The sequence below is a fragment of the Oncorhynchus masou genome, chromosome 6 (genome assembly GCF_036934945.1).
Source record: "Oncorhynchus masou masou isolate Uvic2021 chromosome 6, UVic_Omas_1.1, whole genome shotgun sequence".
Taxonomy (NCBI): domain Eukaryota; kingdom Metazoa; phylum Chordata; class Actinopteri; order Salmoniformes; family Salmonidae; genus Oncorhynchus; species Oncorhynchus masou.
The window spans coordinates 32,731,322-32,746,741 of NC_088217.1; the positions used below are offsets into that span (position 1 = coordinate 32,731,322).

The 15,420-nt window shown below is 42.6% G+C and overlaps 1 protein-coding gene across 1 annotated transcript; it reads right to left on the minus strand.

Moving 5' to 3' along the window:
* Window positions 1–3,645: 3,645 nt before the first annotated feature.
* arpc4 (actin related protein 2/3 complex, subunit 4) lies at window positions 3,646–12,866 on the minus strand. The gene is made up of 6 exons (XM_064968406.1): window positions 12,785–12,866; window positions 7,332–7,450; window positions 6,529–6,640; window positions 4,548–4,643; window positions 4,227–4,397; window positions 3,646–4,152 (listed from the first exon to the last, which is right to left on the minus strand). The coding sequence occupies exons 1-6, from the start codon at window positions 12,785–12,787 to the stop codon at window positions 4,147–4,149; spliced, it is 507 nt and encodes a 168-aa protein (XP_064824478.1). The 5' UTR covers window positions 12,788–12,866; the 3' UTR covers window positions 3,646–4,146.
* Window positions 12,867–15,420: the final 2,554 nt, after the last annotated feature.

A 15,420-nucleotide genomic window follows, 5' to 3' on the forward strand; every position in this document is an offset into this window, starting at 1 on the left:
TCATTGAATTTTGGCCCATTCCTCCTGACAGAGCTGGTGTAACTGAGTCAGGTTTGTAGGCCTCCTTGCTCACACATGCTTTTTCAGTTCTGCCGACAAATTTTTATATAGGATTGAGGTCGGTTGGGATGGTTTTCCTCGGCTTGCAAGCCTCCCCCTTTTTCCTCCATACATAATGATGGTCATTATGGCCAAACAGTTCTATTTTTCTTTCATCAGACCAGAGGACATTGCTCCAAAAGGTAAGTTTCCATGTGATGTTGCAAACTGTAGTCTGGCTTGTTTATGATGGTTTTAGAGCAGTGGCTTCTTCCTTGCTGGGTGGCCTTTCAGGTTATGTCGATATAGGACTCACTTTTCGTACCAAAGTACGTTCATCTCTAGGAGACAGGACGCGTGTCTTTCCTGAGTGGTATGGCGGCTGCGTGGTCCCATGGTGTTTATACTTGTGTACTATTGCTTGTACAGATGAACGTGGTATCTTCAGGCGTTTGGAAATTGCTCCCAAGGATGGACCAGACTTGTGGAGGTCTACCATTTTTTTTTTTTTTGAGGTCTTGGCTGATTTCTTTTGGTTTTCCCATGATGTCAAGCAAAGAGGCACTGAGTTTGTAGGTAGGCCTTGAAATGCATCCACAGGTACACCTCCAATTGACTCAAATGATGTCAATTAGCCTATCAGAAGCTTCTAAAGCCATGACAATTTTCAGGAATTTTCCAAGTAGTTTAAAGGCACAGTCAACCTAGTGTATCTAAACTTCTGACCCACTGGAATTGTGATACAGTGAATTATAAGTGAAATAATCTGTCTGTAAACAATTGTTGGAAGAATTACTTGTGTCATGCACAAAGTAGATGTCCTGACCGACTTGCTAAAACTATAGTTTGTTAAGAAATTTATAGTGGTTGAAAAACTGTCAGTGAAGACACTTTAAGATTGGTCTGCTGCAAGGACAATATTTTAAATGGTCAATAGCTCTGAACTTCAATGACTTAACCTCAAACCAGCTATACATTTTAGAAATTAATATAAACTCAGCAAAAAAAAAAAATATCCTGTCACTGTCTACTGCGTTTATTTTCTTAACTTAACGTGTAAATATTTGTATGAACATAAGATTCAACAACTGAGACATAAACTGAACAAGCTCCACAGACATGTGGGCTGTTCGCTGGCCATGGCAGAACACTGACGTTTCTGTCTTGCAGGAAATCAAGCACAGAACGATCCGTATGGCTGGTGGCATTGTCATGCTGGAGGGTCATGTCAGGATGAGCCTGCAGGAAGGGTACCACATGAGGGAGGAGGATGTCTTCCCTGTAACGCACAGCGTTGAGATTGCCTGCAGTGACGACAAGCTCAGTCCGATGATGCTGTGACACACCACCCTAGACCATGACAGATCCTACCGGACCCTCCACCTCCAAATTGATCCTGCTCCAGAGTACAGGCCTCGGTGTAACGCTCATTCCTCGGTGTAACGCTCCCTTTGTTATTTAATTTTAAAACAAAAATGCTTAATTGCATTTCAAAGCATGCATGTATTTTATTATGTGTGATAGCATGATTTATACAGTAGCGTATATATTGAAATATAGGCCTAACGTTAAGTTATGGTAAGACTAAACAGGACGCGCTCTTAGGCCTACAGCTCGATGGTAGTTATACAAGGCTATTTACTATACAAAGCCTACTAATGATAAAGACATTACTTGTAAAAATAATAATTGTAATAATTACAAGGAGATCGAGAAAAAGGAGGGTATAGGTGTGAGAGCTGCGTGCACATTGTCTGTCACAAAAAGGTGCTGTTCGATTACAATATGATTTTTCTGCCTGTTTGGAACAGTGTAAACAGTAAATAAATTAGTAATACAAGTCTGTTCTAACGGGAGAGAAAAGTAAAGCCTTAATCTTTGCTATGCTTGTAATTATAAACAGCAGAATCTGTGAAATTGCTTTATCCGACATTATGCCGTTGCATGAAGCTTGTTGCTCACGGAATCAGTAGGCTATTAAACAAACACTCAAACAGGCAACAGAAGCAGGATGTTTTATTTCAAATCAAATTTTCTTTGTCACATAAACATTTAGAAGTTATTGCGGGTGTAGCGAAATGCGTGTGTTTTTAGTTCTAACAGTGCAGTAATATCTAACAATTTCACAGCAATAGACAAATATAAAGCAATGGAATTAAAAATATATTGGGCGAGCAATGTCAGATCCGCAGAGACAGATACAGTAGAATAGGATATAATACAGTATATACATGTGAGATGAGTAATGAAACATATGTAAACATTAAAGTGGCCAGTAATTCCAAGTCTGTGCAAGTGATTTAACAGTCTAATGGCCTTGAGATAAAAGCTTCTTTTTTTTCAGTCTTTCGGTCCCAGCCTTGTTGCACCTGTACTGACCTCGCCTTCTGGATGATAGCGGGGTGAACAGGCAGTGGCTTAAGTGGTTGATGTCCTTGATCTTTTGGCCTTTGTGACATCGGGTGCGGTATGTGTCATGGAGGGCAGGTAGTTTGCCACCAGTGATGCCTTGTTCAGATTGCACCACCCTCTGGAGAGCCTTGCGGTACAGTTTCTGTACCAGGCTGTGATCCAGCCCGACAGGATGCTCTCGATTGCACATCTGTAAAAGTGTCAGGGTTTTGGGTGACAAGCCAAATTTTTTCAGCCTCCTAAGGTTGAAGAGGCGCTGTCACCACACTGTGTGAGTGTACCATTTCAGTTTGTCTCTGATGTATACGCCAAGGACCTTGAAGCTTTGCACCTTCTCCACTGATGTCCCTTCGATGTGGATAGGGCAGTGCTCCCTCTGCGGTTTCCTGAAGTCCATGATCATCTCCTTTGTTGACGTAGTGTGAGGTTGTTTTACTGACACCACTCTGAGTGCTCTCACCACCTCCCTGTAGGCTGTCTCGTCATTGTTGGTAATCAAGCGCACTACCATACTCCCATCTGCATATTTGATGATTGAGTTTGAGGTGTGCAAGGCCACACAGTTGTTGAGAATGTTGGTAGCCTAATTATTACTTTCAGTCACAATTTATTTGGATAGTTCAAATTTTCCATGTCATACTATCAAAACTGTTGATAAGAAACTGCTTGCCAAGGTTACCTTTAGGGCTAGGTTTAGAATTATGGTTAGAGCTAATAGATAGTTGAACATGTTACACTATAGAGCATCTACAGATTGCCTATCCAAATAGTGTTACCTTAATGTCCAATGGATTTACTGGTAGTAGAGATTTAAAGTTATGCGTGGATACATTTTACATAGTGGAGTGGGTTTGATTCCCAGGGTCACCCTGTCCTGGCGTTGCAAATGCCATGGTCTACTAACAGCCATATAAAATAACGATATGAATTCAAACCAAAGCCTACTAGATAGTTGAAGATATTTATAGTATTCATGATGTAGTAGCTAACAAGGTGCCAGTCTCATACAGTTGTAATACATCTATGGCATGTTGCGTAGAAACAAACATTTCATCTGGCAGGTCCCAACAAGCTAGCTGGCATTTCGTCTACAAATTTACCCAAATAGTTTGATTAATGAATGCGATGTCAAATTTCTCATAAAAAGAAACAGGTCCAAGCAATACACTATTATGGTAAAATAACACAGCAAAATACAAACAAACAATAAAGGGATTTATTCATCACTGCCAGCACTATTATCACAATCATTTCCATCAATGATAGGGTCTGCTCTGTGTGTATTATCACAAGAAACAGGTGTTGTAACAAAAACTTAGCAACAGTCTGAATATAATATTTATATAAAAAAACAAATAGTTTCAATTATCAGATATCTCCATGCATTTCCCTGTGCTCATTAACATTGATTAGGATTCTATTTTAAGGACCCGCCCTGATTTAATGCTTTGTTCTAAAGGGCAGAAATTAAACGAGGCTGTGAATATTAAGTATGTACAAACATCAATATTTTTGAGCACAGGGATACCTCAATGACGTAGGGCAACACCCCATTGGTCTGATGCATCTTTACTTTTTTCCATTGCGAATGACTGGTCACAATGTTTTCCCCTCCCCCTCTCCGTCCTGTGATGCGGACCCCTCAGAAACCATGATGACGGTCGTGATCAGCGTAAGGAATGTTTGGGAATTTTCTTAGAACTGCGGAAGTCAAAACATGGATGTCAGATAAAACTTAAAACTTCTAGGTGAGAAGGACAGACATGAAGACTTACATTTTTGAGGAACTCCTCTGCGACGATACGGGCCCTGGCGTTGACAGACAACTTCATCTCGCTGATCTCCTTGTCGATCTCCTCCATGAAGTGGATGACGAAGTCCACCAGCTTGTGCTTGTACATCTGCTCCGTGTGAAAGTTGGTGATGAGGAAACTGATGTCATAACCCTGCGGATGAATGAAGGAGAAAAAGGGGGGGCTAATAAATCCCAATTCTTAACAGAAAATGTTGTCTGAGTGACAAAAAAAAAAAGACCATTTGGGTGACCATTCGATGTGATAAGTTTGAGATGTTGGTTGTACCACCAGTCCTCTCACCTCCACCGGTTTCCTCCTCAGGATGAAGAAGTTCTCAGCTCTCATCATCATGAAGCGCATGAATTTATGGCAAAGGATCTTCTCAATCTCATCCGCCTGCAGTGACACACCAATAAACAAGGCAGTCAGACTCAGAACTGCTGTCCTGTGATTGGTGGGTGCTAATAGCCACCAATTGTCACCAGGTTGTAAAAAAAACAACTAATCACAGTAGTAAATTTCATGTCTATGACAAACCAACACAGCCTCACAGAACAGAGAGAAAAAAAGAAAAAAAATTGGTACAGCTGCCCTTCCATCTATGCTCTTCTGTTTGGGTAACGACAACGCAACAAGATAGGAATATTAAAAATATTATTATGAACTGGGTGGTTCGAGCCCTGAATGTTGATTGGCTGACAGCTATGGTGTATCAGACCGTGTACCACAGGTATGACATTACATTTATTTTTACTACTAATTACGTTCGTAACCCATTTATAATAGCAATAAGGCACCTCGGGGGTTTGCGATATATGGTCAACATACCTTCAGAAAGTATTCAGACCCCTTGACTTTTCCCACATTTTGTTAGGTTACAGCCTCATTCCCCCCCCCCCCAAATGTGCACACTATCCCATAATGACAAAGCAAAAACAGGTAGACATTTTTTCTAATAAATAATAAAAAACTAAAATATCACATTTACATAAGTATTCAGACCCTTTACTCAGTACTTTGTTGAAGCACCATTGGCAGTGATTACAGCCTTGAGTCTACAAGGGTGTGACGCTACAAGCTCGGCACACCTGTATTTGGGGAGTTTCTCCCATTCTTCTCTGCAGATCTGTCAGGTTGGATGGGGAGCATCGCTGCACAGCTATTTTTCAGGTCTCTCCTGAGATGTTTGATTGGGTTCAAGTCCAGGCTTTGGCTGGGCCACTCAGAGTCTTGTCCCAAAGCCACTCCTGCATTGTCTTGGCTGAGTGCTTAGGGTTGGAAGGTGAACCTTTGACCCAGGCAGAATTTTCATTAAGGTTCTCTGTACTTTGCTCCGTTCATCTTTGCCGAGATCCTGACTAGTCTCCAAGTCCCCGCCGCTGAAAAACATCCCCACAGCATAATCCTGCTTCACCATAGGGATGGTGGCAGGTTTCCTACAGACGTAACACTTGGAATTCAGGCTAAAGAGTTCAATATTGGTTTCATCAGACCAGAGAGTCTTGTTTCTCATGGTCTGTGAGTCTTCAAGTGCCTTATGGCAAATTCCAAGCGGCCCTCTACGGACAATTCCGGCGACCTCATGGCTTGGTTTTTGCTCTGTGCCTTTCCAAATCATGTCCAATCAATTGAATTTACCACAGCTGGCCTCCAATCAAGTTATAGAAACATCAAGGATGATCAGTGGAAACGGGATGCACCTGAGCTCAGTTTCAAGTCTCATAGCAAAGGGTCTGAATACTTATGTAAATAGGCATTTCTGTTTATAATACATTTCTAAACATTCTAAAAAACTGTTTTTGCTTTGTCATTATGGGGTATGGCGTTTAGATTGCTGTGTAATTGTGTTTATTTAAATAGATTTTAGATTAAGAACAGTCCTTAGCTGTGGTATATTGACCATGTACCACACCTCCTCATGCGTTATTGCTTAATTATAAATCAGGTAGTTTGGTTTAAAGCTGTGGTATATCAGACAATATACCACAGGTATGACACAAAACGTATTGTTTACTGTTGTAATTACATTAGTAACCCTTTTATAATAGCAATAAAGTACCTCAGGGGTTTGTGGTATATGGCTTTACATACCACGCCTAAGGGCACTCCGCGTTGTGTTTTGCATAAGAATAACCCTTAGCCGTGGTATGTTGGCCATCTACACCCCACCAGGCCTTATAGTTTAAATAAAGTATTAAAGTCACCAAAATCAAGCCTGTCAACTGCACCTGTAAAGGACAGGTTATCGACTATACACATTAGAATAAATAATATCCCTGACCTGCTTGACAGCGATGCTGACTCGGACTGAGTTGATGGAGCCCTCGATAAGAACCTTCTCCTTGTCATTACGACTGATGATGACTGGCTGCAGCAGCAACTCTTTACTGCTCCTGAGGGGGATAACATACACATGCTAGGTCAAACACACTCTCCTGAGGGGGATAACATACATATGCTAGGTCAAACACACTCTCCTGAGGGGGATAGCATACACATGCTAGGTCAAACACACTCTCCTGAGGGGGATAGCATACACATGCTAGGTCAAACACACTCTCCTGAGGGGGATAGCATACACATGCTAGGTCAAACACACTCTCCGGAGGGGGATAACATACACATGCTAGGTCAAACACACTCTCCTGAGGGGGATAACATACACATGCTAGGTCAAACACACTCTCCTGAGGGGGATAACATACACATGCTAGGTCAAACACACTCTCCAGAGGGGGATAACATACACATGCTAGGTCAAACACACTCTCCAGAGGGGATAACATACACATGCTAGGTCAAACACACTCTCCAGAGGGGGATAACATACACATGCTAGGTCAAACACACTCTCCAGAGGGGGATAACATACACATGCTAGGTCAAACACACTCTCCGGAGGGGGATAACATACACATGCTAGGTCAAACACACTCTCCTGAGGGGGATAGCATACACATGCTAGGTCAAACACACTCTCCTGAGGGGGATAGCATACACATGCTAGGTCAAACACACTCTCCTGAGGGGGATAGCATACATATGCTAGGTCAAGCACACTCACAAACAAACACCGACACTCACCGGACCTCCACCTCTGGCTTGTTGTGGCGCTCCACCACCTGAGAGGAGAAGTTCTCCAGACAGAGGGCGGCCTGCAGCGTGGCACGCACAGCGTTGAGGTACGGGCGCAGAGTCGCTGTCTGAGGGAGAGAGGAAAGGGAGTGGAGAAAGAAACGTTAGAAGAGGGAAGCCTCTACCCCTGCCGACCAAATACCGCCTCACGCCACCTACTATTCTCAAACTATTAGCTAAATGGCCCTTATCCCGACACCTCTTTACGAGAGGAAAGGTAAAAGTACTGTCAAGCATGCAGACCTAGGATTGTAGCTAGAATTCCTGGCATAATGTTTATTCCATAGCAAAGGCTCATGGCTGGGCTTGGGCTGCAGTGCAGATTTTACACTGATTTCACTATCACAGAAACTCACCAACACATTAGTCAGTAAAAGTTTTAAAAAGGCCCATCAACCCCATTCAAAAATATATATGCAAAATCGTTGACTGCTGAACATTAGTGAAATCACCATTAAAATGATATACCCTGCATCCCTCAAATGTAAAGAGGAAGTATATTGACCGCATGAGTACATACTGAAACCCCTAGAATATAGCCTAGTCACGCTGAAGCCTTTCATGGTTTGAACAATTGCACCATTACATTCGTATGTGACTTTAAAAGTACACCACTGTTTCACATAGACTATAATAGATAAGGACAGTTGGCACACATTGGCTCAGGCCTAAGGCCTTACAGCTGTAGAATGCACTGCCACGATTTGCATTTTCAGGATGAAAATATCTAGCTACTTCAATCCAGTCTGCATCAGATTTGGGCCGAGAATATTTCAGTGGACAAGTTTGCAACCCTATGTGTGTTGAGTATAAGGAAGCGAAATCTAGACTCTGGACCTACTTACTGCAAAGCAAAAATAATTCAGGAAAGATGCAGGTGCATAGCTAGTTCTACAATGGACTAAAGGAGTCTACTGTTACTTCTTAATAGTCCAAGGACCTTACATGTTCTGTTTAAAGGCGAATTACCTCTGGAACGTGAATCAATTCTTACATCAAAATAATTTCAAATGCAAAATACAACACTTACTGTAACCGGTTTTAACATTTGCAGTCAACAGTATTTTTCAGTGACATGTTTATGGTGTCTAGCTTCCATTTATACAGGTGTTAGGAGCAGAGGTCAACCGATTATGATTTTTCGAAGCCGATGCCGATTATCGGAGGACCAAAAAGAAGCCGATACTGATTAATCGGCCGATTTTTTAAATGTATTTGTAATTATTTATTTTTTACCTTTATTTAACCAAGCAAGTCAGTTAAGAACAAATTCTTATTTTCAATGACGGCCTAGGAACAGTGGGTTAACTGCCTGTTCAGGGGCAGAACGACAGATTTGTACCTTGTCAGCTCGGGGATTTGAACTTGCAACCTTCCAGTTACTAGCCCAACGCCCTAACCACTAGGCTACTCTGCCACCCCAAATGACAATTACAACAATACTGAATTAACACTTATTTTAACTTAATATGATATATCAAAATCAATTTAGCCTCAAATAAAATTTAACTTGTTAAATTTGGTTTAAATAATATTTTTAAAAAGTGTTGGAGAAGAAAGTAAAAGTGTGTGCCATGTAAAAGTGTGTGCCAGTAAGTGCCATGTAAAAAGCTAGCATTAAAGTTCTTTGCTCAGAACATGAGAACATATGAAAGCTGGTGGTTCCTTTTAACAGGAGCCTTCAATATTCCCAGGTAAGAAGTTAGGTTGTAGTTATTTTAGGACAATTTCTCTATATGATTTGTATGTCATATACCTTTGACTATTGGATGTTCTTATAGGCACTTTAGTATTGCCAGTGTAACAGTATAGCTTCCGTCCCTTTTGCCCCAACCTGGGCTCGAACCAGGAACACATCGACAGCCACTCTCGAAGCAGCGTTACCCATCGCGCCGCAAAAGCCACAGCCCTTGCAGAGCAAGGGGAACAACCACTCCAAGTCTCAGAGCGAGTGACGTTTGAAACGCTATTAGCGCGCAACCCGCTAACTAGCTAGCCATTTCATATCGGTTAAACAGCAATGCTTGAAGCACAGCGACGAGCTGCTGGCAAAACGCACAAAAGTGCTGTTTGAATGAATGCTTACGAGCCTGCTGCTGCCTACCGCCACTCAGTCCGACTGCTCTATCAAATCATAGACTTAATTATAACATAACACACAGAAATACGAGCCTTAGGTCATTAAGATGGTCAAAACTATCTCGAAAAAAACATGTTTATTCTTTCAGTGAAATACAGAACCGTTCCGTATTTTATCTAAACTGGTGGCATCCATAAGTCTAAATATTCCTGTTACATTGCACAACCTTCAATGTTATGTCATAATTACATACAATTCTGGCAAATTAGGCAGCCCAAACTGTTGCATATATACTGACTGCGTGCAATAAACGCAAGAGAAGTGACACAATTTCACCTGGTTAATATTGCCTGCTAACCTGGATTTATTTTAGCTAAATATGCAGGTTTAAAAAAAAATATATATATATATATATATATATATATACACACACACACACCACACACACTTCTGCGTATTGATTTTAAGAAAGGCATTGATGTTTATGGTTAGGTACAGTCATGCAACGATTGTGCTTTTGTGCAAATGCGCTTTTGTTAAATCATCCCGTTTGCCGAAGTTGGCTGTCTTTGATAGGGAGAAATAGTCTTCAGAGTTGGCAACGAGACAGGTTAGCAAGCAATATTAACTAAATATGCAGGTTTAAAAATATATACTTGTGTATCTAACCATAAACATCAATGCCTTTCTTAAAATCAATACACATTGGCGCAAGACAGTCCTTTTTTGCGAATACGCACAGCATCGATTATATGCAACGCAGGACACGCTAGATAAACTAGTAATATCATCAACCATGTGTAGTTAACTAGTGATTATGATTGATTTGTTTTTTAAGTTTAATGCTAGCTAGCAACTTACCTTGGCTTACTGCATTCGCGTAACAGGCAGTCTCCTCGTGGAGTGCAATGTAATCAGGTGGTTATAGAGCGTTGGACTAGTTAACTGTAAGGTTGCAAGATTGAATCTCCGAGCTGACAAGGTACAAATCTGTCATTCTGCCCCTGAACAGGCAGTTAACCCACCGTTCCTAGGCAGTCATTGAAAATAAGATTGTGTTCTTAACTGACTTGCCTAGTTAAATGACGCATAAAGGTGTAAAATAATAGGCCAAATCGGTGTCCAAAAATACAGATTTCCGATTGTTATGAAAACTTGAAATCGACTCTAATTAAAATCGTCCATTCCGATTAATCGGGCGACCTATAATTAGGAGACGCAGATAGCTAATTAGCACAAGTAGTCGGCTGTCTTCATATTGTTCATAAACACGCACATCAACAGCTGTGTAACAATATAACTGATTTTAGAAAATAATTTCCTGCTGATATGAATGTTTAGGTCCTTATGCTTCCAAAGTGATGGGGGTTAATGGTCAGACCTAGCCCAGAGGCCGACAGGCGGCGAGATTGAGGAGTTTCCATCCAAAACGTATTGTAGGCAGCCCCCATGGACCGGTTCGTACCGAAAACATTCTCCAGTCAGGGTGTAAAGGCGACAATTTTTCCTTAACTAGATTTAAAAGGCAAAAATAAAGGAATATGCCTTCTTCTTTTACAAAAAAATTTCAACCACCATGCTGAAGTGGCTAATGCCGAGGTATGATAGGCCAATCAGGTTGCAGCAGTCTGTTTACCCCTAACTGAATGAAGGGCGCAACATCAAGTAGGAGCATTGGCATGGTGGTGGAAAAGTGGTGTTTCATAAAGTACGCATATTTCCACCGTCCGTCCCCGTCCCCCTCCTCGCCATTAATACATATAGTTAAGGATGAAATTGATGCCTTTACAGCCTGGATGGAGAATGTTTTTGGTACGAACCAGTCCACGGGGATACGAGTGTATTGCCAGCTGCATACAATGCGTTTGGATGGTAAGATGAAACCCTCAATACCAGATCAATATCGCCATCTGCCGGCCTTTGGGCTAGTTCAGACCAAGCATCCGGGCTCTAACCAAAACACCCCAGTACATAAGTTGACTTATGTGGAATGTAATGGAACCTAGAGTCATGATCAGTGGCTAGTGCATAGTGAGCTGGGTCATTCCTAGTATGCGATACACACACACACACTTTTATTATTCTATCAGAAAAGGGACATGTTTGACTGGACAGTGCACAACAGAAAAACTCAAGCTCAGGTACTTACAACATTTTTGGGTGCATTTTCAAGTTTGTTAAGTGCATAATCCTAACAGGGTGGATGTGTTAAACCTAAATTAGCCATAGCTCTGAGTGAGCAAGATTGATCTAGCATAATTGTGAAAACTTGAACAGGACTTTATCTTCTCTATCAAACATATTTTAACATTTTCATTTAAAAAAAATGCTTAGCTTAACAGGGTGGAAATGTATGAGTGCGACATACAGACTAACATGAACAAATAGATACAACTTTTTATATAAAGAAATGACACTTCCTGAATGTGGTGTCATTATAGGAAGGAGTTGTTTTCTTAAGATGGAGATTTACAAACTAACAGGGTGGAAAGTGATCAGGGACACAGGAAATCTTATATAAAATCATCATGAAAAAAAATATATAAAAGAGACTAACTTGGACTATAAAAGACAGGTTAAAAAATGTTATGGTTTGATCTAGTGGAAGTTGATAAATAACACCTGGGGACATCGCAAAAACGCCTACATCCACTGACAAAAAGTGTTTAAGATGCATAAAGTTCCCTTCCAGGATCCATTTTTTTGGTGTTAAATGATATTTAAAGCCTTTTGGAATCCACAGTTTACACCAAATTAAAACTGATATTCCCTGGGGCCAGAAATTTGGACAACATTTGCGGTCTTAAATACCTAGGCTGGCTGCCTTACTAGCGAGATTGCTAGCAAGATGGCAAACTACCCTCTTCTACCAGCTAGTGTTCGGTATATATTGCAATGGGGCATGAGAATATTTACTCATGGTATTCGTTTTGAATTTACAATCTTGATAGTAACATCCAAGAACAGATGCGACCTCCCTGATGCACTACTACAGATACATTTTCGGGTAACTAGCTAAATTGTTTATATTTATGAATACATTTGAAAGGATACTTTACATTACAGTATTTGGCACTAGTTTAAAAAAAAAAAAACGTACCTTAGAGTTACATCACTAGATAAAACAGATTTCACATTTTGGGTGGGGATGCTAACTAACGTTAGCTACCAAACCAAATCTAGCGATAAACATACGCATTAACGCAGACCTCGCGTAAACCACGAATAATGTCATATTCAATATACTGCTCATCGTATGACTGATGTTGAAATAACGTCGAAATGTCTTTATTTTCATAGTAAACCACATAAATGATCTTACCATTTCTCTATATCCGCTGGGGAGGAGAAGACGGAAGTAGTACACTTGTCATGGCTCTTTCATGACCCTATGCACTAACCGGAACACACCATGTACAATACTTTATAGGGGAGCCTATATCATTTGGACAAAGATGTTTCTATACAAGTAATGGATTGTATCTAGCAGACACGAACATTGAATACATTGGTTTTATATATTTAAAAGTGTCATATTGTTAAATATGTGGTTTTCATTATTTGGTTACATAATTTCCCAATTTACAAGGATGAGAACATGTTGATGATATCCTTTACAGTTTCAAAATGTTTATGTAAAAGTACATTCTGACAATTTTTTTGGTGTTCTCATTCTTCATATGAGAAACATCATCAATCTCGAAATTGTTAAACTGATTGAGAGTGATTTTGTCCCATTATGTATATTAATGCAAAATGTGTGTGGCTGGTGATTTCTTCCTTATAAGGTAAAGGGAGCTCTCCATTGGGGAAGGGGGGGGGGTTGGACGACGTGCAAATGTACAAAGTGGACGACGTACAAATGTCTTATAAATCCCTCACACTTGTGAAACTTAAAAATTGTAAAAATTATTAGAGGTGATGTCTCTGAATGTCTGTTAATATCTCAATGCCTTGTCACATATTAATGATGTCCTGAAATATTCTGTAATATTGTTATTATTGTTGCAATAAAATAAAATAAAAATATATATATTTTTATTTTTATTTTATAAAAATATATATTGTTATTGTGGACAAGCCAAATTAGAAGCCGATGCCCTGTTACAACAAATCCAGAACAAGAGGTTTTTATTCCTGTTAGTCATGTTTAGTAAATTGTCTAGTAAATTGTTTGACACTAGTGATTTTGCAAAAGCAGCTTTTCTACGTTTGCCCCCCCAGACTATGGGTCCGGGCATAGAGCCAGGTAGAATGCCATACCCGGACTGGGCCTTCGGCGCAGAGGGCCCCGACCATAGAGCTGGGTTGTACGCCGCACACGGACTAGGCACCGAAGAAGGCTCCGGCCATGGATCTGAGGTGACCGCCGTGCCTGGACTGGACATCGGCGCAGAGGAAGGCTCCTGCCATGGAGCGGGACTGGACGCGGGCGCAGAGAAGGGCTCCTGCCATGGACTGGGGACTGGACATCGGCGCAGAGATGGAGGGGACTGGACCTGCCTGGACTGGACATCGCGCAGAGGAAGGCTCCTGCCATGGAGCGGGACTGGACGCCGTCCCTGGACTGGGGATCGGCGCAGAGAAGGGCTCCTGCCTTGGAGCTGGACTGGACGCCGTGCCTGGACTGGACATCGGCGCAGAGGAAGGCTCCTGCCATGGAGCGGGACTGGACGCCGTCCCTGGACTGGGGATCGGCGCAGAGGAAGGCTCCTGCCATGGAGCGGGACTGGACGCCGTGCCTGGACTGGGGATCGGCGCAGAGGAAGGCTCCTGCCATGGAGCGGGACTGGACGCCGTGCCTGGACATCGGCGCAGAGGAAGGCTCCTGCCATGGAGCGGGACTGGACGCCGTCCCTGGACTGGGGATCGGCGCAGAGGAAGACTCCTGCCATGGAGCGGGACTGGACGCCGTGCTTAGACTGGGCATCGATGCAGGTGAACGCTCCGGCCATGGATCTGGAGGTTCCGGACCACCGCAGGAGGTTCTGGACCGTGGACCATCGCCTGAAGCTCTGGACCTGGGGAACGTCGCCTGAAGCTCCGGACCAGGGAACGTCGCCTGAAGCTCTGGACTGGGGAGGCGCACTGGAGGCCTGATGTGTGGGGCTGGCACAGGTGGCAGCAGACTGGTGACACGCACTTCAGGGAGAGTGCAAGGGGCAGGACGTACTGGACTGTGGAGGCGCACCTGAGACCTGGTGCGTAGAGCTGGCACAGATGGTGGCGGAATGATGACAGACTCCGCACATTGAGTGCGGGGAGCTAGCACAGGACGTACTGGGCTGTGGAGGCGCACTGGAGACCTGCTGCGTAGAACCGGCACAAATTGTACTGGAACGGTGACACACACTTCAGGGCGAGTACATGGAGGAAACACAGGACGTACCGGACTGGGGAGGCCCACTGGAGGCGAGATACATGGTGCAGATGACACCGGACTTGTGTCACGCTCCTCAGCACGCCCGCTCTGCAGCACTCTCATCGCCACCACCTCTCTCCGGAATCTTTCGTTGAGTTCCTCCTTCAACTCCCTGACGGGCTCTGGCTCATTCCTCCCTGACGGTCTCTGGCTCATTCCTGGGCTGTCTTTTGGGCTTACACTGTGGCCGCCAACCCCTGCGTCGTCACTGTCCTCCCTTTTCTCCCTGCGTCTGCTTCCATGGAAGGCATTCGTCTCCAGCCATAATTTCCTCCCAAGCCCTGAACTCATTCCTATAGAAAATTTGTGGGCAGAACTAAAAAAGCGTGTGCGAGCAAGGAGGCCTGCAAACCTCACTCAGTTACACCAGCTCTGTCAGGAGGAATAGGCCAAAATTCATCCAACTTGTTTGTGGGATGCTTGTGGAAAGCTACCCACAACGTTTGACCCAAGTTAAGCAATTTAAAGGCAACGCTACCAAATACTAATTGAGTGTATGTAAACTTCTGACCCACTGGGAATGTGATGAAAGAAAT

Excerpts from the sequence above, each read along its gene's own strand:
- arpc4 (XM_064968406.1), bottom strand. Across the intron at positions 4,644-6,528 it reads TCAGCATCGCTGTCAAGCAG|GCGGATGAGATTGAGAAGAT; the intron begins GTCAGGGATATT and ends GTGTCACTGCAG. Across the intron at positions 4,398-4,547 it reads TGAGGAGGAAACCGGTGGAG|GGTTATGACATCAGTTTCCT; the intron begins GTGAGAGGACTG and ends ATTCATCCGCAG.